Source organism: Lycorma delicatula, chromosome 7, assembly GCF_047948215.1.
Source record: "Lycorma delicatula isolate Av1 chromosome 7, ASM4794821v1, whole genome shotgun sequence".
NCBI lineage: Eukaryota > Metazoa > Arthropoda > Insecta > Hemiptera > Fulgoridae > Lycorma > Lycorma delicatula.
In genome coordinates this window covers 141,855,088-141,882,631 of record NC_134461.1, presented here as the reverse complement: position 1 = coordinate 141,882,631, position 27,544 = coordinate 141,855,088, and the positions used below count along the sequence as shown (strand labels likewise).

General features: G+C 29.8%; 1 protein-coding gene across 1 annotated transcript in view; it reads left to right on the top strand.

Moving 5' to 3' along the window:
- Positions 1 to 4,330: 4,330 nt before the first annotated feature.
- LOC142327638 (proteasome subunit alpha type-6-like) overlaps positions 4,331 to 27,544 on the top strand; it is a 41,231-nt gene continuing 18,017 nt past the window's right edge. Inside the window, exons 1-5 of the mRNA XM_075370844.1 lie at positions 4,331 to 4,469; positions 4,713 to 4,807; positions 11,126 to 11,207; positions 19,007 to 19,162; positions 26,389 to 26,567. Coding sequence (XP_075226959.1) covers positions 4,394 to 4,469; positions 4,713 to 4,807; positions 11,126 to 11,207; positions 19,007 to 19,162; positions 26,389 to 26,567 — 588 coding nt within the window. The 5' untranslated portion in view covers positions 4,331 to 4,393. The remainder of the gene's footprint in view (positions 4,470 to 4,712; positions 4,808 to 11,125; positions 11,208 to 19,006; positions 19,163 to 26,388; positions 26,568 to 27,544) is intronic.

Sequence of the window (27,544 nt, the reverse complement as noted above, 5' to 3'; positions counted from 1 at the left end):
TTTCGTTTTAGAAACAACGAGAAGAAAAAGTGTTATATAAAATGCGGTCTGGTTTTTAATTTAGACACCTGATTGTAACTTTTATGTTTTGCTTACCTTATACTATTGAATAGATATTATTAATTAATAAATAATATACATACGTTACAGTAACATTAAAAAGTTATTCTCTTGATTATGTACGTAAATGTTACGTTTAGTTAGTAATTAGGTATGTATTAATTCTGTTAGTGCATTAGGGTTATAGAAAATTACTAATCTATACATATACTAATTTATACTTGATTACTAATCTACACTACAGTCTTATATAAAGAGGAATGGTTTTTTTTTTTGTTAGGGATAAACAAAAATACTACCCGATCAATCGCAACCAAATTTTTACCCATGGTTCTTGGCATAACTAAGAAAATTTATAGAAATATTTCATTTCGAAAAAAATCGAAAAAATATTAAAGACAACAATGAAAAAAGAAACACCTTAAAAAGAAAATAACTCTCCACTAGGCAGCGGATATGTTGCCCTTAGGTAACAACTTTTTACGTGGTATATTGCTCTCTGCAACGTGGGAGACATGTTACTCTAAATTCAGTCTACTTAATCACGAGAGCGTAAGCTGCTGATAATTTTTAATTAAAGAATGTCAGACAATTTTAATTCGTTTCTTTGATATACATAAACAGTTAGGTTAAAGCAGCTGTATTCAATTTCTCAGGTAATATGATATATTGGTTTTGTGATAGACGATAAATATTTGACTATTCAATCTATTTATACTATATATATTCAAACTATAAATTTATTTATTTATTTATCTATCTATTTTGGAGGTATTTGATGAGCGATAAATATTTGATTATTGAAATTTATAAAATTAAATAAATAAAATTAATAAATAATAATAAGTTAATAAAAATACAAACATAAAGTATAAATTAAAATAATCTACGCTTAGAATTAAATTAAATAACCTGTAAATTAATTGACAACGGACTGCTTTTATCTGGAAAGAGTCGTGGAGGAGCCATGTGCCACGGCTCTCTCACGCTAAATAAATAATTTTTTTTTTTTTTTGCTGCTAAATATTAATTAATAATCCCTTTCTTTTATTAAAATAAAACTATATAAAGTATAAAGATTTCAGTTATTATAAATATTAGGAATTCTTATTACTATAAACCTTCTAGTAAAATTTATTATTATATGTAATATTTTCACCCCAACATTCCTAACTCCATTTTGTGTGTATTTTTTTACATTTTTAAGAACGTATTTTTAACGTTTATCATAGTGTAATTTGAACAGTTTACATATACAAATTATTTGCAAACATAGCTAAGTACTGGCTAATGCTACACGATCAATTTTTATATTTTTTCCAAATTTAATTTATGGTTTTGTTATTTTTCTTTATACTTGTTATTTATCTTTGTACCCAAGTGACTTTCAAAAACAAAATGAAATAAATCAGAAAGAATATATTCTAAAGTTTCTTTCGTAGATTTAATTTTCGATGTTTTGTTCATGATTTTTTAATTAAATTTTGTGATTTTTTTTCAACATTAGATTGAATAATTTTATTTATTTTTCCGAGTTTATCGGGATATGCTGTGTTTTTTAAAGTTCATGAACATTATTTCATAGTATTTACTTACGGTCATTAATTTTTAACTATTAATGAAAAACTTCTGTGAATAAGAATTTTTTTCCTGAATCCGCTTTGATATTTTCAGACTTCGACTTTTTATTTCCTGATTAGTAACTTTCAGATAAAAATTTGTAATGTACAGGAAAATTATTAATATTCCACAATAATTAGTTACTTCTTTTTTATCCCGTTTTATAAAACGCAATCGTTAACTCCTATTACCAAGCTAAATGCAGTATTTTGGTCTACAAAACCTTACAAAATATTATTATGTTACTAATAATATTTTGCATCTACATCGCGGTAAATTTTTCTTTTTCTTTTTTTGTTTTTTGGTTAAGTAACCGTACCAGGTTCGGCTAGTCGCGTCGCACATTCAGTAACAGTGGCAGTGTTGGTTGCCGCCGGCGCCGTACACCTTCGCATCCCTTAAAAATCAAAACTCTAAAATAACCGAAAGTGATTTTTTGAAATAAAATCCACACCGATGCTTTTTATTAATTGTGAAAATAATGTTAAATAAAAATAAATAATGTTTAATTTATAAAAAAAAAAGTGTATTTTAATTTCTTCAGAGCAACAGTTTGGTCAGTACAGACTCCTCTAATTGGGTTTTAGATTTCCCGTCGCTGCTTCGCTCGCGAAATACATAATCAGAATGATAAACATAAATTACAATCACAATATTATTAAATCTCTTAAAAATGTATTTGATAGCAGAAGTATAAAACAGCAAAAATGTAAAAAACAATTTTTTTGACCCCTTATAATAATAACATTTAAAAAAACCGAGAATGGTTTTTAGATATTTATCTGAAGAGTATCTGCAAACCAAATTAGAGTGAATAACTCGTTTAGTACAGTTGGAAATGGGTAAAATTTGCGATCATTGTTCAAATTTTTTTACTTTTCTTCATCCCTTTTAATGTCGAATTTCGAGAAATCTATAAATTGTTTTTTTGATATTCTCATGAAGATTAGACACTAAAAATAAAGTTGGATAGAAATAATTATTTTTTAACAATTAAAAAATAATTATCTCAAAAAACGTTTTGCAAAATCACACCCCACCCAAAAAATGCTGTAAATAAACTAGTTGCTAAGGGGGTGAAGTGTGTCATTACTATACATGGAAAATAGTTAAATAAAATTAAATTAAATTTATGCCACAAGAATCTCTCTCTCTCTATATATATATCTCTCCACAAAGTGCTAGTGTTGCACTGACGTACAGCTACTGTAGTCGTCTTCCGTTAGATCGTAGATACCGGTGTTCTTTGGTGGTCGGATTTCAATTAACCACATATGTGTCAAGGATGGTCGACCTGAGACTGTACAAGACTACACTTCATTTACTTTCATACATATCATCCTTATTCACACTCTGTGAATAAGGTGGTTCTGAAAGAAAGAGAGTCGTCTTTTATGCTGTAACGTCACAGGTGAGCGGTAAAATTAAATTAATAATATTAAAAGTGTAAAAAAGTGACGTTAAAAAGTCTTAAAAATGACGTTAAAAATATTAATAGTGTAAAAGTGGGTGTGACGTTAGTAGCGGACACAGTGTCCGCTACTAACGTCACACCCGTGCGAATGAAATACAGGTCGCACGCGCTTTAGATGGGATATCAATTATATTATAATAAAATATTAAATCTTAAAATTTTATGAAAATAAAAATACACATAAAAAAATTAAAATCTTAACAAATTATATTTTATTTAAGCATAATATTTGATTTTTTTAAATTATTTTTTAGTAAAAGAAATGACAAATTCAATAATAAAGCATTTCAAAAAATAAAACTATAATTAAATTAATTACTCAAATAGTGTATATCTATAATAATATAATATAGTGTAATAATAATAATAATAATAGTGTAGTATCTATCACCTCATTGAATCAAACAATTATTCTTTCAACATGGTGACATTGTTTACCCAGATTGTGAAATGAAAATGTACTAGTTACATGCTTGAAGGACCTTTATTTCATTAATTTCTTATAAAGAATTTGAAGAAAATATAAAAAATTTAATGATCTAATGAGTATTTTCCCTTCGGGTTTTCTCAGCTATGTTCTTTTTTGAATGGAGAAAGTGTCATAAAGCATTATTTTTTCACCTATGTTTATTTTTTGCTTTACCAACAAAATCAATCTCTTTGTTTGTCCTTTGTGCCAACCTTTGTTTATAACTATAATGCATATAACATGAAATTATTTACTTGTTTATTTTGAATACATATTCGAATAAAGCGCGCTGTAAAGAAAAACAATTTTACACTATCCCGTCTTAGAGAACTTTTTTCAACAAAGAATAATCATGTTACTAGCGTATTCTACAGAAATTCTAATCAATTACTGTTTTGCCAACTTAATCTAATTCACGATACTACTTAGAAATAATTATAAAAATATTTGTAGCTAAGAGTTGAATTTTATTATTTATTTGGTGCTGACGATAAATTAAAATTGTAGGAATACCGAATTTTAACGGAGAATAGGTGATAAGAATTTGCTAAGGCTATTCTGAAAATCAAATTGGGTTTTTAGTTTATAAAATTCTATTTCTGGTGGGAAACATAATTATAAGAAACTTATTGACGAATTAAATGAATTTTTTTTCAATTTCTCATTATTTATTCAAATGTTTGGGCTGCTATAGAGGAGGGAGAACATTTCCGTACCTCGATGAGGTTGCCGGTTGTTTGATGTAAACTGTTAAGTTGTAGTGACTGAAAATGGCGAGAGGCAGTAGTGCTGGATTTGACAGACACATTACTATTTTTTCGCCTGAGGGTCGTCTGTATCAAGTCGGTAAGAATATATTTGTATATAGATTTTGTTCACCGTTTGATTATTAAGTGATAATATAATTTAGTTAATATAATTTTGCTGGGTCAAACTTGAGTTCATATCATGATTCAGTTAATAGGTTATGTCCGTACTGACTTGCATTTTCTGTATTTTATGAAATAATGTTTGTTATTATTTCTCATATTCTAATATTTTATTAGTTAAACACCATTTTTCAATTATTCTTTTTTCATTTTGTTACAGAGTATGCTTTTAAAGCTATTAATCAAGGTGGATTGACTTCTGTTGCTTTGAAAGGAGTTGACACAGCAGTTGTTGCTACTCAGAAGAAGGTTCCTGTAAGTAGTTTGTATTAAATTCATTTACTCTAGATTCAGTTGTATGATATTTAATTTTGTCAACTTTAGATTTCAATAATCTGCTGTTCATAAAGATTTGATACTAAAATTATCATAGAACAAAATATGTAAATGAAAATACATACTAAATAAAATAGTAAAACAGTTTTCCTGCCGATCTTTGTTGAAATTGTTTGAATATGATTTAAATAGCAATTAGAAAATTTAGAGGTTTTATAAAGTAAATTTTTTTTTTCAAATTTATCACCATACACTGACTTGTAAAATAAGTATTTAACATGATTAGTAGAAGAAGAAATTTTCATTAAATTGGTGTGAAGATCTTTTAAACTGTCCAATAATTAAAAAAAAAAAAATTGCAGCATAAGTGTAATAAAGCTTTTCTTGAAGATTGAAGTAATGGACTTTTGCTGTGTGAAAAGGGAATATATATATACTAGTGGCCATTATATATATATATATACTCTGCACCATTATTTTTATAAAATAACATTACGTATTTTAAAAAATTCAGCTAAAAAACCTAGTGGACCTGTGCTGCTTCATAGCGTTATTACAAAATTATGTTGTATGTATAAAAAAGTCTGCTAAAATCCTACTCAATTTACAATACTTCTTACTCCCCAATCACTATGTGTTTCTCTTTCCTTTCTTACTGTAGGCAAAACACGTGCCCAAAGCCTATTTCCAGCCCATTCTACTGGATGGATCAGTTGATTTTTTTTTTGTTCTGCTCACAATGGTCATGAAGCATAAAAAGACCTTCAAAGTGATTTTCCTGTAAATAATAACCTCAGAAAGTTTTTCAAATAAGGAGTAAATGAGGATTTCTCAGAAAAGCCTTAAATTTGGGGTCCAGTGATGCTTGATGACATCTTTTGGTCATTCGGAGCAGAATAAAAAAAAAATCAGTCTGATCTGCCCAGTAGAATGTCCAGATGGACTGGATGTTCCGGTCCATCCAGATGTTCTACTGGGTGAATCGGGTTCTGATTTTTTTTTATTCTGCTTGGAATGGCCTGCAGATACATCATCAAGCATTGACAGACCTTCAAAGTGATTTCCTTGTGATTAATAACCTCAGAAAATTCCTAATTAATATAATGTGGATTTTTTAAAAAATTTCTCAGAAAACTCAATATTTAGGGTCCAGTGACGCTTGAGGACGTATCTGTGAGTCATTCCAAACATAATAAAAATAAAATCAGCCATATCCATCCAGTAGAACACTCAGATTGGCTGGAAGTAGGTTTTCAACCCAAGTTTATTAATGTACAAGGTAGCATAACCTATAAAATAATTTATACATTTTCTTTTTAATGCAAAGGTAACAAATTTATTAAATATTAATGTGTATGTTTCATATCTGAAAGGATGATTTGAAGCCCACTTTTATTTCTTAAATTCATTTTACTTTTAGCAGGAAAAAAATATTTCTCAGAAAGAGGTACGTGTTGACATAATACGCATATAATAAAGGTATGCTTAGCATTTCATTAAAACTTCACAAAATGAAACAGTATGGTTTGCTTTTGTTGCAGATAGAATTTATTTTGACCATCTCACAAGAATTCAATAAAAAAATACAAAATACAAATAAAAGAAAGTTTCATTGTAGGCATCAGAAATATTATCAGTGAGAGTTCACTTAATTAGCTGTGTTAAATCTACCTTATACTTAGATTGCTCGGTTTTATCCAGCAATGTGGTTTTCATATTAAGCTAGTCGCAGTCAACCCAATGAACAATCTTTTAAACTGTTAACATAGGCTGAACAGCTGTAATGCTTTTTTTTTTTGAAAACCAATCTTTTTTGCAATAATAAGATTAATTTTATCTTGCTAGTATTTTTTCAATGTTTAATTTTAATATGAAATACTCAGAAACTGGCAGAAAGTTAAATTGCATGTAAAAAAGTATGGTTTTTTTGCTACATTTATGAAAGAAGATTTTTATAATCATAAAAATATGCAAGATCTCTTGATTTTAATTACATTTAAAAATGGCTTGAAAAAGTGCTTGTGAAAGAAAAATTGCATGTATAAAGCAATTCCTTATTTTACTTGTGACCTCATTACACCCAAACACTTCTATCAGTGTTTTCCAGTATGGAAAATGATTCATTCTCATTATTTTCAACAGATGATTATGCCGGAAAATCAAAAGTTACTGGCATCATCTTACCCTAAATATAAACAAAAATAAAAAATTAGATAATTTGTATACTTGTGGAAAAAAGCATACTTGAGAGAATGTTTTATCAAATTAGCATGAGTAAAGCTTTTGAATTATCTTATCATCTATCTGCAGTCCATTTTATTTTTTGCAGCTTGAAGGCTTAATGGTAGTGGATAAATTTCCCTGTAATTCACTTGCAGATATAGGAAATTTCCTAAATATTTAACACTACTGAGTTAAAGAGGTTATATTTAAATCTTATTATTTTTCGTTTTATCTTCATTAAACAGAATGATGTCAAACATTTTCTTATCAATTGTTCAAATAGTAGTGAAGTAGTAATTGTTCATTACCCTCATGTTCCAAGACTAGAAAACCTAGTACTTTAGCCCTTTATATAAATGGTTATAATCAGTATGCATATAATGCCTATTGTGTGTCAGTGGGAATGTGTCGTCAGTATAATGGTTCCTAAACATTAATTTCTGATGACCCATAAATAAATTATATTTGTGTGCCCACCAATATGTCGAAAAATATATTTCAAAATAATTTGTAAATTCATTCCGATGTATTTTTTCCAGTTTCTTACAAAGATTGCTGCAAGGTATTAATATTGACAGCAGACAATTAAATTAAGTTTGTTACATTGTAAGAAAATGCAATATGAGTGCACAAGAATATAGATAGGTCACATACATAGCCGGCCTCCGTGACATGAGTGGTAGCATATTGGTCTTTCATCCAGAGGTCCTGGGTTTGAATCCTGATCAGGCATGGCATTTTCACACACAGTATGAATCATTCATCTCATTCTCTAAAGCAGTATACCTGACGGTGGCTTACGTCACATAATTTAATTGTTTTTTTATTGGTGTGATTTTTGTTATTCATAGTGATTACCTTGAGATTTTATTTATTATTGTTTATTTAGTCCTGTTGTTATTACTGTATATTCTTTTATTTGATTTAGTTGCCCATTTATTCTATCTCCACAAACATATTATAGGGTTACGGGGATGTAGCTGTTTCCTGCTGTAGATTTCTAGATCTGAAATATTTTATAGCTCATGCTCATGGCAGTGAATTGTTCTTGTTTCTTTTAACTGTCAATACTACCAGTATAATTCTGATTTCAATAATAGGTGCTGATGTTCTGAGCTCCATTTCTTCTTAATTCTTCTATTTTGTATCAGAGGTGAAATTTCATTCGTACTAGACAACCGGGTAAAACTATTTCTTATAGAATATGATCATGTTAGGTTCAAAACTTTATTATATAAAAATAATCAATATCTTAATTAAAAAAAATCTTATAAGAAATTGGTTTTAACATCTGTAGAAGTGACAAAAAAGTGTTTAATTAAACAAAAAAAAAATATTCTTTTTGTTTAAAAATGCCTGATAAATTGCAGACTATGTTTAAAGAAGTATTTTCATTTGGAGAAACATGTGTTAAATTGGGGATGAGATATGCATTCATTTTTCTCAGTTTGGTTTATTCTGTTTGTAGTGTATTAGAAGCGTACTGTAATGTACTCCCACTCGGCGCAGTGATTTTGAAGTGAGATGTGGTTGTAGTTGTATCTTGAGTGACTGGATGCATAGCAGTTTACTTATACAAATTTGAATTAACACTCAAGTATTGCACATGCAATATTTACCACATCTGTGTATAGCATGGATCTTTAATGCATCTTCATTTGTGGCACATTTTCAAAATAATATTATATATATTGTTTGGAGCGTCGCTTTATATGGAAGTGAAACTTGGACGATCGGAGTACTTGAGAAGAAAAGATTAGAAGCTTTTGAAATGTGCTATAGAGGAATGTTAAAAATCAGATGGGTGGATAAAGAGACAAATGAAGAGGTGTTACGACAAATCGATGAAGAAAGAAGCATTTGGAAAAATATAGTTAAAAAAAGAAACAGACTTATGGGCCACATATTAAGGCATCCTTGAATAGTCACTTGAATATTAGAGGGTCAGGTAGAAGGAAAAAATTGTGCAGGCAGGCAACGTTTGGAATATGTAAAACAAATTGTTAGAGATGTAGGATGTAGGGGGTATACCGAAATGAAATGACTAGCACTAGATAGGATATCTTGGAGAGCTGCATGAAACCAGTCAAATGACTGAAGACAAAAAAAAGCTATATATACACATACACACACACCCTATTATATAAAGAGGAAGAGGGTTTTTGTTTGTTTGGGATAAACAAAAAAACTACTTGATCAATCACAACCAAATTTCTACCCATGTTTCGTGGAATAACTGAGAAGGTTTTCAGCTATATTTCATCTCGAGAAATATATATATATATATATATATATATATGTAGTTTGTGGAGATTTGCCGGCTGAAGCACAAAACTTTTAATGAATTGAATTAATGAACTGTGACTGTGAACTGGGTTTGAACTGAATGATTTGAACCAATCAAATGAATAATATTATAAAAATAATAGAATTAAATTTATGTTAAATAAAATAATAAATTAAAAAAAATTTCTGTTTAACAATAATGGGCTTCCTGTCGGGACTGTGTGCGAAGCTAGAATGGTGAGGAATTCGAACACCTCGTGGCAGGCTAGACCAATCATCACATCAACTGGTAATAAACTGTGTGCCCTGGGATGGTGTTCTGGAAGGTGCAGTAGGGCGCTCTTATAATATCCCTGCAAACAATTGTCTCAATTGTCTTCAAAATTCAAACTGTTTATTTGTTAGGTTGTTGACTAAACTATTGCATGCATCACGTACCCTTTTGATCTAACAGATCACGGTTATTCGAAAATGTTATTTAAAAATGAAAAATTATTTATAATTTTCTTTAAACAGTAAAATAATCTGTAAATAATAAAAAATCCATTACGGTGCTACACTTCTCATTTGGGGCACTAGATGGCGAGCCGCTAAATTCTCAAGCTCTTTTCTTACAGTGAGCCACTTCCAAGATATTTTTCAGTAGAAATATTTTCAATAGAGATGTTATTGAATTTTAACAGCATATATATTATGAATGATTGATTATTAACGCTAAGCAAAAACTGTTAAAGATAAATTGATGAAAATTTGTTTACACGTTCTTCTTACAGTGTAACTGCACACTAAGAAAAGTTTTTTTGAAATTCGTATTTTAAAGGGGTAAAATGGAGTAACAATAAAATTTATTATTTTTTTAATTTCTCAGTAACAAATGAAGATATCTGTATGAATTTTTTTTGTGTATAATCTTCATGTGAACATCTAAAAACCAATTTCTAGATTTTTTAAAATTCCGAGTTTCAAGGGTTAAAATTCATTTTTTTTGAAACCCTGCTATTTTTTTTTAATTTCTCGTTAGCAAATGAAGAAATCAACCTGATTTTTGGTGAGTGTAATTCTCATGTGGATTTCTAAATTCTAAATTTAAAAAATTCAACTTCTAAATTTTTGAAATTCAACCTTGAAAGGAGGTTGAATAAAAGTAAAAAAAGATTTTGAACAATGATATAAATTTCTACAATCCCGATTATACTAAACGAGATATTCAGTAGATTTTTGGGTTTTTTAATTCTAAACGAGATATTCAGTAGATTTTTGGGTTTTTTAATTCTGATTTTTTTAAGGGGTGTGAGCTGTTCGGCACTGCGGCTCAATGAACACACACAGCCACTGCCACCATTACTGTATATGCGACTGGCTGCACCTACCTCTGGTTACTTGACAAAAGCATAAAATAAAGATTTGTCTGCATAAATTGATCCATATATTATGGGCAAAGCTGCTATGGAGTGGTAGTATATATACACACACAAGCGCGTGCACACACACATACACATACATACTATATATATATGATTGCGTGTATAATTAAAATTAATTTTTATGACTAAGGAAAAAATTATTTTCTTAGTATTAACGTTTAATTTGAAGCCTTCAGTGAAGATGGATTTACAATAATGTGTAAGATAACAAAAATATACTATTTTTTACAGTTTTGTAAAGGTAGTTTTATTAATAATAGTTTAATTAATATGGTGAAAATAAGGTGCAGGATTCATCATAAACTTATCTGTTTGTTAGTAAAAATGTATACTTTAAATGATTTTTTCTTTTTTTTTCTTTTAGGACAAGTTATTAGATCCGTCAACTGTAACCCATCTTTTTAAATTAACAGATTCTATTGGATGTGTTATGACTGGAATGATAGGTATTTAAATTTTATCCTAACATCTATTTTGAATTTATTTAAACACTTTTTTTATATAGTTGTCTTATTTTGAATTTATTTAAACACTATTTTATATAGTTGTCTCATTTGTATGTGTGTATGTGGGGGGGGGGGGGTACAAGGCTGTTCCAAGACGTATTAGCCAAACTTCAGGAACTGATTCAGGACACCAAAATGTGCAAAATAGTTCATATATTCACATAAGTCCTATTCGCTTTCTTTTCCTTCTGGACACAATTTTGTGATTTTCAACAAAAAAAATATTTCTTAGAAACAAATAAGCCTACTTTAATTAAATTTGGCAAATCTAAGACTAGTGTCTTGTTCTAAAAAATAAAATATTTTGTAAATGTGACCTTCAAAAATTTCATAATGGCAGCTATCTTAATTTTTTAAGTTTTAATATTTTTGTAATTATTTATTTGATCAAATTTTTACTTAAAAATTTTATTTTGAACAAAATGACACCTTATTTGGAAAAATCTGTTGACAAACAATCGAGTTATTGCTGACAATTAACCTGACATTATGCTTGCACACTGTAATGCAAGCTGATAATTTTTTGCCTATCTTTATTTCCTCCACTTAATGTAATAAAAATTATTAGTAATAAATAATAATAAATTAATAAAAATGATCATCTTGCATTGTAGTGTGCAAGTGTACTGACGGATTAATTGTTTGCAATAACTTGATTATTTGTCAACAAATGAGGTTTCATTTTGTTAAAAATCAAATGCTTAATAAATTTTGTAATAAATGAAAACTTGATCAAACAAATAATTACAAAGATATTGAAGATTAAGAATTAAGAAGTCACCATTTTGAAATTTTTGAAGGTGATGTTTTCAAAATTTTTTATTTTGTAGAACAAGACACTAATCTTATATTTGCTAAATTTAATTGTAGGTTTACTTATTCCTGAGAAATAATTTTTTTTGTTGAAAATCACAAAATGCATCCAGAAGGAAAACAAAGGGTCATTCTGTGTCAAATCATTAAGGTGGATAGCCATTCACAACCCGACTGACTGGGATCTTCATTAAATTTGGTATGAATTAACTGTTGTTAGAGCTATGAGAAAATACAGAATTTCAGATCTCTATCATTAACCATTTTGCTTCTAGAGCCCTTCAAATTTGCTGGTAAATGGAAAATTTTGACTTGCGGTAATTATCATAGATGTACATAACTTTGTTATTGTGGAATGATAAACTTTGACTTACTTTAAAACTTATTTGATACTCTTTCATATGATGTACAACAAATCTATGTTTGCATAAATCTTCCTTTCAAGGCCTTTGACTTCTAACAGAATTTCAGAAAAAAACAGGTTCTCAATTTTTTTTACAACAAATATATTTTTATTCTTCATTTATTATAAAATAGTTGTGCAAATTTTAAACTGGGACTGCATTGGAATCAAGAGAAAAAAATAAAATATGTGTCAAAGTTTTAACAAAAAAAATCTTTTTTGTGGGGTTTTGAGGTGGTAAATACTTAAATTTTTGTTGCTTGAACTTGCAAAATCAAATAAAATGTCTTGCAAAAAGAAACTAAAAGTATTGAGGTAATATGTTTCTTTTTGTTTGAGTAATAAGAAATAGTTTATCTCAAATCAATCAAATGACCAATGATGATGTAATACGATGACTCAGTGTAATTAATTCAAATTGAAAAACAAAATGTATTGAAGCTAACTATAACATCAGTTTATTCTCAGTCTGTGCCCATTGTTTTAGTTTAAACAGTATTAAATATGACCTAAAATATGTAATATATTTCTGGAATGACATAATGTAAGAAAGCATGAGAACTATAAATATACCTGCCCTGAAGTCAAAATATTCAGTGTTCATTTATTGATTGCTAAGTGTTGGTGTAGTTACTTATAGTTTTTTTTTTTTTAAGTCGGGTATCTTTTGAAGGCAACTTATTACAATAATAAGTGTTGTGATCCATTTCAGGAAGTAGGTCATATATTATGTTACTAAAAATTTAAGAAAAGTTATTACCATGTATTACAGAAAAGAATCAAAGTTTAGAAAGTGATTGGAAGATTTGTGATAAGTGTGTGAGAAAACTTGTCTCAATTAGTAAAGGCTTCAGAAGAAGAAGCAGGCAATGGTGAAGAAGCCCTTTTTTGATGAAATGAATTATGCATTAGAGAGGTTCAATGAGAGTAGTGAGTATTGGGGAATCACCTCTAAAATCTAAAAGATTGCAAGAGAAAACATATCCTACCAAAAAGATTGCAAAAATTGACTCATCAGTAAGGGAAAAATATTCAGTGTAGCTAGTAAAACCTCGGAGACTTCATCTCAAGTTGAATCTTACAGCAAAATCCTGGTAGAGTTGAAAGAAAAATTTAATTGTACAATGGATTGAAATCTTAAAATAACAATTCTTTCTCTTCTTCCATGAAGTTGGAGCATCAAATAAGTACAAGATGAATTCCTAGGAACTACCTTACGTGGTACAACAGGCAAAACAACTAATTAAAGAACAAGGGATTTTGTTATCACTGAATCTTAAACCTGGAAAGTGTCTGGATCAAAACATAGTTGGATGTATTCAGGCGTTTTATATCAGATGATGTAAATCATGCAATGCTGACAAAAAAGATTATCACAATCAAATCACATTGTGGAAACATTCAAATTCAAAAAAGACTAGTACTGGCTAATCTGAAAGATACATCAACAGTTTAAAGAAACTCATACAGGTATTCAAATTTGGTTTTCTACCTTTGCTGCTTTAAGTCTTAAAAATTGTGATTCAGCAGGTGGTAGTGGAAGTGTGTGTGTTTGTGCATGTGTGTTATCAATCAGATCATGGAATTAATGTTTGAAGAAAGTAAATTAAATTATTTAATAAAAGAGTGCAGCAATCATTTCGCATCTTATAAACACTGTGTGGCACAAATTATTTGTTATCCACCTCAAGAAAGTTGTTATCTTTGCGAGTATAAGAATTGTCCAAATACTGACACTTTTAAAAACCAATTTAGATTCAGTATTTGTTGGAAATCCTTTGGACAAAATTACTTTCAAGCAGTGAGTATCAGCTGATCGTTCAAGTTTAGAAACAGTAGAGAAGAACACAAAAGATTTTATTATGAGTCTTTGCTGAAAATTATTCATTTGTGGTACGAGAAGAAGCCAAGAAAAAGCAAGGGTTTTACTGGAACAATCAACAGCCTACAATTCATCCTTTTGCTATTTATTTTAAAAGCCAAGAATTTGCACTTCAAATGATAATTTAGTTGTTATGTTTGACTCTCTTCAGCATTACACAATATCAGTTCACCTTTTTGAGAATAAACTTTCAATTTTTAAAATTGTAATATTTTGAATAAACTAATTTACTTCTCAGATGTTCAGCAGCGCAATATAAAAATCATAAAAATGTTGTGAACTTACATATTATAAGAATTACTTTGTTGCCGAGACAGAATGGCACTTTGTCACATCACATGACAAGAGTGCGTGCGTTGTTCTTGGTAGTACTCTTAAAAGATCAGCATCAAAAGCAAATTTACAATGCCCATACCAAGATCAAATAACAACAGTCACTCAGCTTTATGATTGGGCTCAGTCAAATATTAAAAATATGAATTTCATATTTGTTTCAAATGAAGAATATCAGAAAGAAGAAAAGTATTTAGCGCCTCGTTTAGCAAAAGTGGTGGCGATCCCTGGTACTCAAAAGTTGCATGCATTTTACCAGTCAGGAAAGGATATCTTTAAAAAAAAATTATTTCCAAAAATGAAAATATGAATAACAAAGTTTTGAATGAAATAGAAGTTGGTTTTCCTGAAATTTCTGATAATATTTTGTCATGTGTGTGATAACCCAATGGTGCTTGGTAACCACCAACTGGCCTTTGTCTTATCTACAAATGGATATATAAAAAGAAGAAATTCTGTATATTTTTGTTTGTTTTGTAAATATCCAAATCTGACCATAAATACAATTTTTTCTAAATATCTCGACCACAGTGCCACCTAGCAGGTCCATTTGTTGAAAATATATTTCTTTTCATGTAATTAATGTATATTTTGAATATGAGCCAAATTAGACCATAAGTACAATTTTTCAAAATATCTCAACCCCAGTCACTTGGCGGGTCCAAATTAATTCAGAAACCTTTGTGGGCATGCGCACAACGACTCACCTAAGTTTCATTGCAATCTGATGAATGGTATAGGAACACATGTGGGACAAGCAAACAAACATTTCTTTTTATATATAGAAGATAACAGCTGCTAAACTGAAACAGTTAATCTAGGAATCTATAAAACTTTAATTTGACATTTTTATTGATTTGCCTTACTTTTTGTATATTGTGTAATATATTAAGACAGTGAAAATGTCCAAATCATAAACGCCATAATTGTAAGTATTGAAAGGCATTCATTATTATATTTTAATTAGCCTTACAATTATTATTTATATTATTTTAGCTTCTTGTATTAGGAGAAGTGAGTCTTAAGAATTATATTTTATACATAATTATGTTTTACATTTGAGTTTTTTTAGATCATTTTAAAAATGTTTGAGATTTTTTGTTTTACTTAAAATTATTAAATTAATTTCACTTTAGGCATAAAGTGTAATGATTTTCAGCCTCATTTTTAACTTAATTAATATTCATTGCAGTCTTGTTATGAAACAAATATTTTTAAAAAAGGAAATTTTGCTACATTGATATTACACCTTTTTTGTCCTTTTGTGATATTATCACCTGATTCCAAAGAAGTCCCAGTTTCAAATTTTCTTAATTATAGTATAATGACGAACATGTATTTTTTATAAAAAAAGACCTGTTTTTTTCTGAAATTCAAGGTCAGAAATCAGAAGCCTTGAAATAAAAATTTATGTAAACATAGACTTCTATATCATATGAAAGAGCATCAAATAACTTTTAAAGTAAGTCAAAGTTTATCATTCCACCTTAATAAATAACGAAGTTATATACACCTATGACAATTACCGCAAGTCAAAATTTGCCATTTACCAGCAAATTTGAAGGGCTCTAAAAACAAAAGGGTTTATGATAGAGATCTGAAATTTTGTATTTTCTCACAACTCTATCAACAGTTAATTCATACTAAATTTCATGAAAATCTCAGTTGGTCAGGTCGTGGGCCTTGTTGATTTAACGCAGAATGACCCAAAGCAAAACAGAACTTATGTCAATATGAACTTTTTTGCTTACTTTGGTACCTGACTCAGATCCTGAAGTTCTGTAATATGTCCTGAAACTATATATATATATTTTTTTTTCATATGAGTATGATGGAATTTGTTCAACTAGTGAGCAGCTCCCCTCATGACCCAGTGAGATGAGTATGATATATATGACATGAAATTAGGTGTAGTCTTGTACAAACTCAGGCCAACCATTTCTGACATGTGTGGTTAATTTAATCTCAACCACCAAAGTACGCTGGTATTCACAGTCTAGTATTCAAATCCATATAAAAGCATTTCATATATGCAAAATGATAAAGAACATAAGATTTATTTATTTAATTGGTTACTGTTTTCATGACTCAGCAGTGTTCTTCCCTGCTTGTTGTTCTGTCTACTATATTTACTTAAGTAGTTTACTTAAGCAGTATTTAAGTAGTGAAGTTTAGTTGATGACAATTGTTTATGAGATTCAGTATGAAAATCTGGAATTTACAAGTACTGAGGAAACCGCAGTTACGTTTTTACAGCCAAAGGGTATTCTTCCAAACAAAAGAAAATATTGAAACGACCATATGCATTTATACATATATGAAGGTGCTCTACAACATTGTAATAAACAAGCATACTGTAAAAATACTAGTTTGTGTGTCTTTAATTGGTTACGCAAGTCTAGGCTCCTATTTGGTTGTATAATTTGTTTATTCATGGGTGTACAACTGACTAGCATTGGTGTGAATGAGATATAATTATTTCAATTTGCAGTAGTTCCTTTAAACTACTGTAGATTGGAATAATTATCTATGAGAAGTGTGTGTGGTTTTTCTTGAAGCGTGGGGAAATTGGAAGATTGCTGGAATCTACCAATTGTAAAAGTAGATGACACCCTGTTTTCTAGGCATAAAAATCAGTCTGGGTTCTGTAACAGTTAGTATTTGGCAGAGTTTGCAGAGAGACCTTTGTACAAGTGGAAAGATCCTTTATTCAAACGGCATTAGGAAAGCTTTGCATTACAACAGAATGGATCATCACAGCTGGTTACACATTAGAGTGCTTTTAGACAGGTCTGAACCTGCACTGTAGCTGCTTTACCCACTATCTCAGTGTCATTTGCTTTTTAACTGAGTTAGTGATGTTATGGTCAAAAATTGAATATTAGACAAGTTTGTACTACAATTTTGCCAGTTGGTTTATATCCATCTACCAAAGATTGCACTTAAATGGGTTAAATGTTAATCAGTGTTAAGAAGAAATGACTCCTGTGTTTTGTGAGGGTTCTCCTTTTTGTTCAACAATATTTAGGTGGTACCAAGAATTTGAAAGAGGAAATTTTGGCCTAGAGGACACTGCTAGGTCAGGTCAACTGTCTTAATCTGCTACAGGGAAACATTGCAGCAGAACGAAAATTGCTTTACCAAGACCGGCATGTGACCTATCACTACATAGAAGTATCCTTAAGTATTAATACCACAGCAGTTGGTGCTTTTTTCAAGATCTTCTTAAAGTTATAAAGCTTTATACCCTTTTGGTGCCACCCACATAATTTGATTAATGATCTGCTGGCATGGTGTGTTTCATGATGCTATGAGGTGCTTAAAAAGTTTGAAAATTGGGAATCTGTCTATGTGAACAGTGTTTGACAGGTGGTGAAACTTGGTTGTCCTATTATATATCACAATCAAGCTCAAAACAGAGTGTAGGTTTTTGAAGGTGAGTAAACTCCAGTGGCTGTTTTAAAAACCAGAACAGTGAAGAAGAGAATGATAGCCATATTTTTTAGTGTGAGAGGAGTTTTAAAGCGAGTTGTGTTGGAAACTCAAAAGACAGTTACAGGGAAATGTTATACCAAGGAATGTCTACCTAAAGTTGTCAAAGCTCTCACAAAGCTGCGCCCAAACTTAAGGATGGACACATGGGTTCTTCACAATGGTAACCCTCTGGTCATCATGATAACTTTGGAGTGTACTGCTCCAAAGTTTGCTTCGAGTATTTGGACAGCACTTGAATAAAAATTTTAGAGTACTCTCCATGTAGTCCTGAGTTTGCTCCAGGTGATGAACTGACTGAATGGGAGGCATATTAAAAATGATGAGTGATAATGACTTGCTAAGGGCTTGGAATGATGAGTGTGTCCAGATCTCCGCGAAACATGGCAGGATTTCTTTGAAAGTTGGTTTCGAAGGATGATGAAGTGTATAATATGTGTATATTATTCACCACAGCCAATGTCTTAATTAGTTTGTCTTATTAGCCTTGGAGAAAGCAGCTCTTGACTAGTATCACTTATACCTCAGTTGCTTTACATGTATCACAGACATAAAAACGATTGAGATTGGTCATGTAAGGTAATAAATTAACATACCCCTTCTGTGGAAGAGTTGTAATTAGAATCTCTTGTAAGTTGTAATTAAAAATCTAGGTGGTCCAAGGATTGAAAACATATTTTTCTTTGAGAACCAATTACTGAGTTCCGTTTATTACTCTGTTTTGTGATTTAGTTATTGATATTATAATCTGTAAAATAGCTACAAAGCTGTTTTTAAAAATATTGTATGTATAAATTTGTATAACTTCTGTTGTAGCTGATAGCAAATCCCAGGTTCAGAGAGCAAGGTATGAAGCAGCTAATTTTAAATACAAGAATGGATATAATATTCCTGCTGATGCACTCTGCCATCGCATTGCTGATATATCTCAAGTTTATACCCAAAATGCTGAAATGAGGCCGCTTGGTTGTAGTAAGTATTAATTTATCATTTGTATTACTTAATGTAAATTTGACAGATAAATTTTGTAATTTTCTTGACTTTAAAAATCCAGCTTTAGTATGTTGTCTACTAAATCTACTTAAATTAAACTTCCAAATGTTTGTGAACAGTTTATCCACATTGTGGCTTATTTAAAATATCCCTAAAAATGTTTTTAATTTTTCTTATTATTACAATATGTACTACTAGGGCAGTTGTTCATTATGTGATATAATGTTAGAAAACCAAGAATTTTCATTAAAAGAGAGTATTTTGCTTCCAAAAGGTAGCTGCTAATGTTCTTCTTTTAAAAAAATAAATAACTGAGTGGCTCTTCTAAAGCCAAATTATCACATTTGCTATTTCAAACTAATAAATTGATATCCTGCAAAGTATCTAAGGAATTTTATTTGGAAAAGTTGGACTAAACACAGTACAGAGATCCTATTAAAAGTGATGAATGAAATTTTAAGAAAATTTGTCATCACATAAATAAATACTTGAATAATTAAGATTTATATAAAACAATAATCTCAGAAGTACTTCCTCTCTAATAAAACAATTATTTTACTCATTTAACTATAAACCAATGAGAAGTGCAGTATTGGGTCAATCCATTTGAAATGACCCAAGGGTAGTTGCTTATGCAATTCAAAGAAAATTGAAACTTACCCGCTTGTTTCCTACATGTCTCGCGACCTTAAAAATATTTTTATTTAAGCAGCTTACCTGTGGCAGCCGTTTTTATTACGGTACGCACACCTATTTTTATAATTGTAAGGGTTTATGGAAAAAATCATAACTAAAAAACTATTGATCCTGAAAGGATGAAACAAAAAGCAATTTATTAATTTTTTCTCAAGGTAAAAGATTGGAGTGGTTTATTTACCTACCTCTTCTTTCTATAAGCAAATTATCAATAAATTTGAACATGAAAAACTATGAAATTTCACTTTTGGTCATTTTTTCAGGAGAAAGTGGTAGCATACACAGTTTGAATTATTTTGTTATATGTAGGTATATGTTATTAGTTTTACTATAAACAATATTAGTGGTGATATACTTACACCTAAATTTTTATGAATTTTTGAATTTTTAAAAAAATTCAAATTTGGTTCAAATAACTCTGATGGGGTTGGTAATAAAAATGCTAAATTTGCACAACCTACAGTGTTTTTTAGATGTTAATGGCAAATAAAAAAATTTCTTTTGTATTTTACTAATAAAAAAGGTATAACCTCTCAAAAATCATGAAAAAAAGCGATACCGTTTTGACTCGCTAAATAAGTGCTGCAAGGATCTTTCTTGTCTTGGCATGTTAATATTTCTATATTTATTATTATATTTGAAATAGACTTGTTTGAATCATTCAATTGCAGTGCTCATGTTATAACAGGCACTTAAAGTCATTTCCAGTCGTCAGGAAACTTCATGTTACAACATGCTTATTTATGCTTTTTGCGTCATTTAGCTTTGTAGTTACAGACTGGTCAGTCTGACACTATTCAGGTGACCTGTTCACATCTTTATCAAGTGTCTCAAATTTCATCCTGTCTTTGGAAGTGTTTATTAAATAAATAAGTTTTACTTAATAATATATTTTAAAATAAGTTAAATTTTTACATTATTTTCAAGTAATCTCCCGTAAAACAATGGAAGAACATTATTCCATAGGAATTTATGTGATTGAAGGGTGTCATGAAATAGTGTATGGTACAGTGCCAAAAGAACTCATCAAGATTTGTTAATTTAGTGATGAAAACCAAACACTTATTTTTTTACATGTTACAAGATGTCACTAGTGTTTGTAAATATTGTGAAAAAAGTTTTTGTCAAATTCAGCCACCTGTATGGACAGTTCTGTTGTGACTCTCTAAGAACTCATAAAAAACAGTTAAAAACTTAAAACAAATAACATTAGAGCTCATTAATGATGATTAATTAAAGAACTCATTTTTCCAAATTTAAATTTAGTTCCTGGAAAGTCTCTTTGTGTTTCAGAACTGTTTTAAAAGTACTTTTTTTCAGCAGAACAAAGAATTATATGAATGCAAAGACCAAGAGCAATACATTACCCCACATCACAATATTGAACAATTGGATGCTGCTTGTAGCATTTTGGGTGTGTCACCTCCATCAAAATTGAAAAAATTAAGCACAGATCAAAGGTCATCAGCATTAAAATTTAAAATAAATAGGTTATCTAAAAAATTAAAAAAGAATCTTGTATTGTATTTTAACTCAATAGTTTCTGAAAATGAAAATTCAGCTCAGTCTTCTTCACATGAGTATGATGATCTTATTTTAAAACTAAAAGAAAAATGTGTTCTTGCTTCTTAAGAAGATAAGGTTAAAATTATTAGTTTACTTCCCCAATCTTGGACCAGATCTAAAATAATATCTCGGTTTAATGTGTCTGAGCATTTGGTTACACAGAATTGGTTATTGAGCAAGGCCTTCTACTGGAGTTAGGTAAAAGATATAAAACAGGCATAAGTAACGACACAGTTAAATAGTTGTGTTATTTTATGAAGTGACAATAATAGCAGGCTGTGTCCTGGTAAAAAGGATTGTGTTAGTACGCGTGTTGATGGTGTCAAAGTGCATAAGCAAAAGCGCTTTGTTTTGGTAAACTTAAATAAATTCTATGTCACCTTTAAAAGTAAAACTGTGAGGAAAAAATTGGAAGATCAAAGTTCTGTGAACTCTGTCCAAGATTGTGTATTTTAGCTGGTACATTCAGGACTCATACAGTTTGTGTCTGCCCCCACCACCAGAACATCAAACTCATGATTGATGGTCCCAAACTTAATGTTGGTTATAAGGACTTAGTAGACATTTTTGTTTGTGACAAGGATAACTGCGGCTGCAGGGTGAATGTGTGCATCAAACGTCCAGATAAGCAGGCACTGTTTGACATGCTCAACTTTTCCGAAAAGTATGATGTGTTGCTAGATACAGTAATGTATAAACAGTGGGTAATAGCTGATAGGCAGAGATGATTACTGTTGTTTAGACCAAAGATGAGTTTTTCAAATCGTTAGTGGAAAAATTGGAAAGCTGAAAACTCACCATTTCGTGTCAAAATCTCAAGCTTAGTTTTCAAGAAAAAAAAAATCAGAATTCGGTGAAAAAGAATGTTTGGTGTAGCAGACTTTGTAGAAAACGTTTCATTTCTTGTTCAAGGTGAAATACAAAGCTTCCATTGTGTGAACAGCCAAGCCACAGTTCACCCTTTTTTGTTCTATTTCAAAGAATGTGCTGTATTACAATACAAAAGTGTCTGTATTTTAGGTGATCACTTGAAGCACGATGCAGCAACATTTTATTGTTTTCAAAAACTTTTAACAGATTATTTCAAGGAAGTACATCAGAACTTTAAAAAACATCTATTTTACTGATGGTGCTTCAAGTCAGTGTAAAAATAAAAAGAATTTTGCTAATTTTTGCAATCACAAAAAAGGCTTCGACTTGAAGCCAAATGGCACTTCTTTGGATCATCCCATAGAAAAATGCCTGTGGTAGTGTGGAGGAATAACAAAATGACAGGTGGCAAAGGCAAGCCTGCATAGGCCATTAAACAGTCAGATACTAAATGTTGATAAAATGTATTCATTTTGTAATCACAAGCTGAAAAACATCAAGTATTATTTGATTAAATCAGATGAGATAGCTAAGATTTCAGAAACTGTAAAAAACCGTTTTGACTGCTGTGAAAGAGGTTTTGGTACTAGAAGCTACCACAAGTATGTTTCTGTGTCAGAAGGCATTGTAGATGTTATTTTACTTCAGACTCCAAGGACTATGAAGACCATACTTTGTCAAGTATTGTACCACTTTCACTTAAGAAAAAAGACTCTATTGCTTGTGTGTATGATAATCAGTGGTGGAAAGCAGAAGTGGTAGATATTAGCCTCAAAAATGACAATGTGCAGGTTCATTTTTTCCACCGAGCTGGACCTCATACGTATTTCAAAAGTCTCAATAAGACAACGTTTGGGTACTGATCTGCAAAGTCCTGAGAAAGTTGACATCACTTGAACTAACTACAGTGACGGGTTATCACACAATTTCAAGAAAATTATCTGAAGAGATATCACAGCTGTTGATTAACCACACTCAATAAACTTTCATTGCTACAAACACAGGCTATTTCATTGAAGAATAATTAAAATTTTGCTACAATTTATTTTTTCTTTGATAGTGCTTACAAAAATAAAGCAATATAAAAATAAAAATGAATTTTCAAAAAAAAGATGTAGGCTACTCATTGAAATCTCAATTTGGGTAAGTTTTACAAACATTTTTGAATCAAAATTGTATTAGGTTACTGGTATTGGTTAAGTTATTAAATTACAACCTATCATTAATAATTTTAAAAAAAATTGGTTTAAAAATATTGAAAACGTCAACTTCAACAACATAGGGGTTAAATATAAAAAATGTGAAGTTCATAGAAGACAAGAAACCCCCTTGGAGCACTTATTTAGTGAGTCAAAATGGTATCGCTTTTAACAGGTTTTTCATGATTTTTAACAGGTTATAACTTTTTTATTAGTACAATACACAAGAAATTTTTTTGTTTGCCATAAATCTCTACAAAAACACTGCAAGTTGTGCAAATTTGAGATCTTTATCACCAGCCCCATCAGAGTTATTTGAACCAATTAGGATTCAAAATTCATAAAAATTTAGGTGTAAGTATATCACCATTAATATTATTTACGGTAAAACTACTAACATATACTTACATTTAAAAAAATAATTCAAACTGTGTATGCCATCCCTGCCTCTTAAAAAGATTACCAAAAGTGCAATTTCACTGTTTTTTATATTCAACTTAATTGGTAATTTTCTCATAGAAAAAAGAGAGATAGGTAAATAAACCAGTGGAGCAATCTTTTACCTTGAAAAAAGATGATTAAATTGCTTTTTGTTTCATCCTTCCAGAACTAGTAGTTTTTTAGTTATGATTTTTTCCGTAAACCCTTACAATTACAAAAATAGGTGTATGCACCATAACAAAAATGGCCACTACAGGTAAACTGCTTAAATAAAAAATTTTAAAAAATATTTTTTTTGAGGTCCTGAAACATGTAGGAAACAAGTGGGTAAGTTTCAATTTTTTTGGAACTGGTCAAGCAACCAGCTTATGTTTTTTTGAGACACTTCAAATGGATTGACCCTATTATAAATGTAAGCATAAATTTGTTTTGTTTCTTTAAAATTTGAAAAATGTATTATATTTTATTTACATTTGTCGTGTACTAATATTGTAACTTGGTGATGCTATTATGGTTATTATTATTAAAAAAATGTATTTTTATACCTAATAGTGAAGTAACTGTTTATTTTACACTCATGACTGTCAGTCATCAGTATATGTTTGTTAAATATGTTACTTTTGCTATTTACCATTTAATGATAATAGTGCACTATCATTGTTATTGATATTCAATTTTTCTACATAGAGGAAGTATTTGTTGCCCTAATGTGATTTCATGATGCAGTACCTTAATTAATTACTGTTGCAGAAGTTTTGCACAGAATGGAGCATAAATACTGACTGTTTTACAAATAACATTATTAGATCATTAGATAGTAAAGAAATTTACGGAGTGTAAATGAATATAATTTAATTTTTAAAACATTGTCTATTAAATTTTCATCATCAATTTTTAAACTGTTCTATCTTGAAGAGAATGCTTTACTCTTTGTAAGAGATTCTATGGGATGTACCTGTGGTCTTTTGAATGCACTCCATGTGCATTCAGTTCATGATGTTGGCTGGCTGTGTCTTAAGCTTGGCTGTCAAATTTTTTCCAAAGGAAAAGATTCATTGCTGAAGGTGTGGTGACTGGGCTAGCCAGTTAATGTTAGTTACTATAATGTGAAATAAGGTTTCTGAAGAACATTCTTCTTAATGTGAACATGCTTTACCATTTGAGCAGTAGCTTCATTTTGTTGAAATCAAAGTCTTCACTTTTCATCTGATGAATTTTAATTAAGATTTTGGTTCAATAAAACATTTTCCATCATTGCACAGTATCACTAACGGTTACAAGAATGCCATTATTTGTTTAAAAAAGTACAAAAATCTGATTTGAAATCACTCAGCATATCGCACAGTCACTTTACTGCTGTGTAGTTGTCGAGAGTTCTTTACCAAAGAGTATATTTCTATTTGTTCACAAAACCAGTGAAAATTATGAAAATGGGTTTTATCAGATATTATAAAGTAATCAAATACGTTAGAATTTTAATTCTTCAATGTTAAAACAGCTTCACAAACTATAATTCTTGGAGCTTTATTTCTCTTTAATTTTACACGGATGAAGTTTTAATTTACCTTGCAGTACATATGAATATTTTGAGAAAACATGCCAAGTACCATTGTGCGTCATTAAGCTGATCTTGACAGACTTCAGATAATGGCAGCTTGCACACAGTTTACATTTTCAGGCATACAAACTTATACAGGATGACCAGATGATTTTGACTATTGCACTAATCCCTTTTCATGCCAAAAATAATCCCTCTTCGAGTCACAGTAATAAAGAGTATCTAGAAGTTATGTCTTGTGTATTAAAATATTTCCAAAATTAACATTTAGTAGCTATAATGGAATTTGTTTTAACAAGTGAATTTATGGCAAACACATGTTCTGATGCAGACTGATTTTGTGTGGTAGATATTTCCACACATTGCACTCTCTAGAAATCACTGTAACATTAATCCTGTAATTCTAAAACGTACGATATTATAATTTAATATTCATAATAGTAAATTTGAAAGTAACCTTTAAGTGATATCTTATACGTGATGTATTCACATTTAAGATAGTTTATGACTAAGTCATAAGTTATTAAACTAATAAACTGATGTTTGTAAAAGTTTGACGATATAAATTTTTTGTTTTCTATTCTTTAACCTGAGTGAAACCGATATTAATAAATACATATTTAGGTTTGTCAAGAATTTTTAGTTGAATTACAACAATTGTGTATTTCATTGAACTTTTCTCATATTTCTTTTATAATTTAGTTTCTTTTAGAAATATGAAAAAAAGACTATGAAGGTTATGATATTTTACTTAGGGGTTTTATAAAACTTTAAATTGTTTAATATCAGCAAGGGGATACTTTCTATTTCTATTGGACACATTAAATAAAAAGTAAATGTGCAATATGTATTTTATATATTTTTGCTTTTGTCAGGTATGGTAATGATTGCCTTTGATAATGAAAGAGGACCGCAAATCTATAAAACTGACCCTGCTGGTTATTTCTGTTCATACCGTGCTGTCAGTGTTGGCTCAAAACAAACAGAAGCAAACAGTTATCTTGAGAAGAAACTCAAAAAGAAAACTGATTTTCAACATGATGAAGCAGTTCAGGTAAATATGTTTGTTGTATTTTAGCTTTATTGAGAAAAATACAAAGTCCTATTGTTTAAAATTATTTCAAGTTACTTAATATTTATAATCAAAATCCAGTTGGTACTTCATTGATAACCATAAGTAAAGTTTCACAGTAAAATACAGTTGTTGGTTTTTTTTTGTAGTGGAACCAAATGTACTAATTATTGTGTGTCTAATTGTATTTTAATATTATTGATGTCATTACCACTCTTAATATTTGTAGCTCTAGATTCTGCCTCAAAAGGTACTGGCTCAGCTTCTTCAGGTTAGTAAATTGTTAATAGATTTATTATCACTCATAATGATATTAGAAATTAAGAAAATGTGACTTGAAAAATCTATGAGTGTTAAAAACGAAATATTAAAAAAAAATTTTATTTATTTGTTACTATTATACCACTATTGACTTTGACCTAATCTTTTTAATTAATAAATATTACTTGATGATGATTAATTCATTTTTGAACATCTGTTGAAGATCTATAACCGTAAAACATTGGACACTTTTTCAGAATATGACTTTACAGATATAACTATGAAAATACCTAACATTTAATTAATTAAAATGGATTTAACAAATCTATAAATAATTGTGTAATGTGTAGTTTATTTGTAGTTTAAATTTTATATTTTTAATTACATATAGTCTTCATGTACAGAAAGATGTACGAATGATTGATGTTGTCTGAGGTAGAAATTGTAAGAAATATCATTAAAGAAGGTCTTTCATATGAAGAGATGCCGTCTCTGCATCAAAGAATTGTGGTCCTCAATACCATTGTTTGCCTTTACTCAGCTATACAATCTAATGCTGAATAATTTCTAGTTTTTATGGCTGATAATTGGGTTGATGTACAAAGTCAACTTGTACGACACCTGTTGATGTCTGACTAGGACCTCATAAAAAAGTCTAGTAATGTAATTCTGATTAGTGATAATGATAACGTATTTAT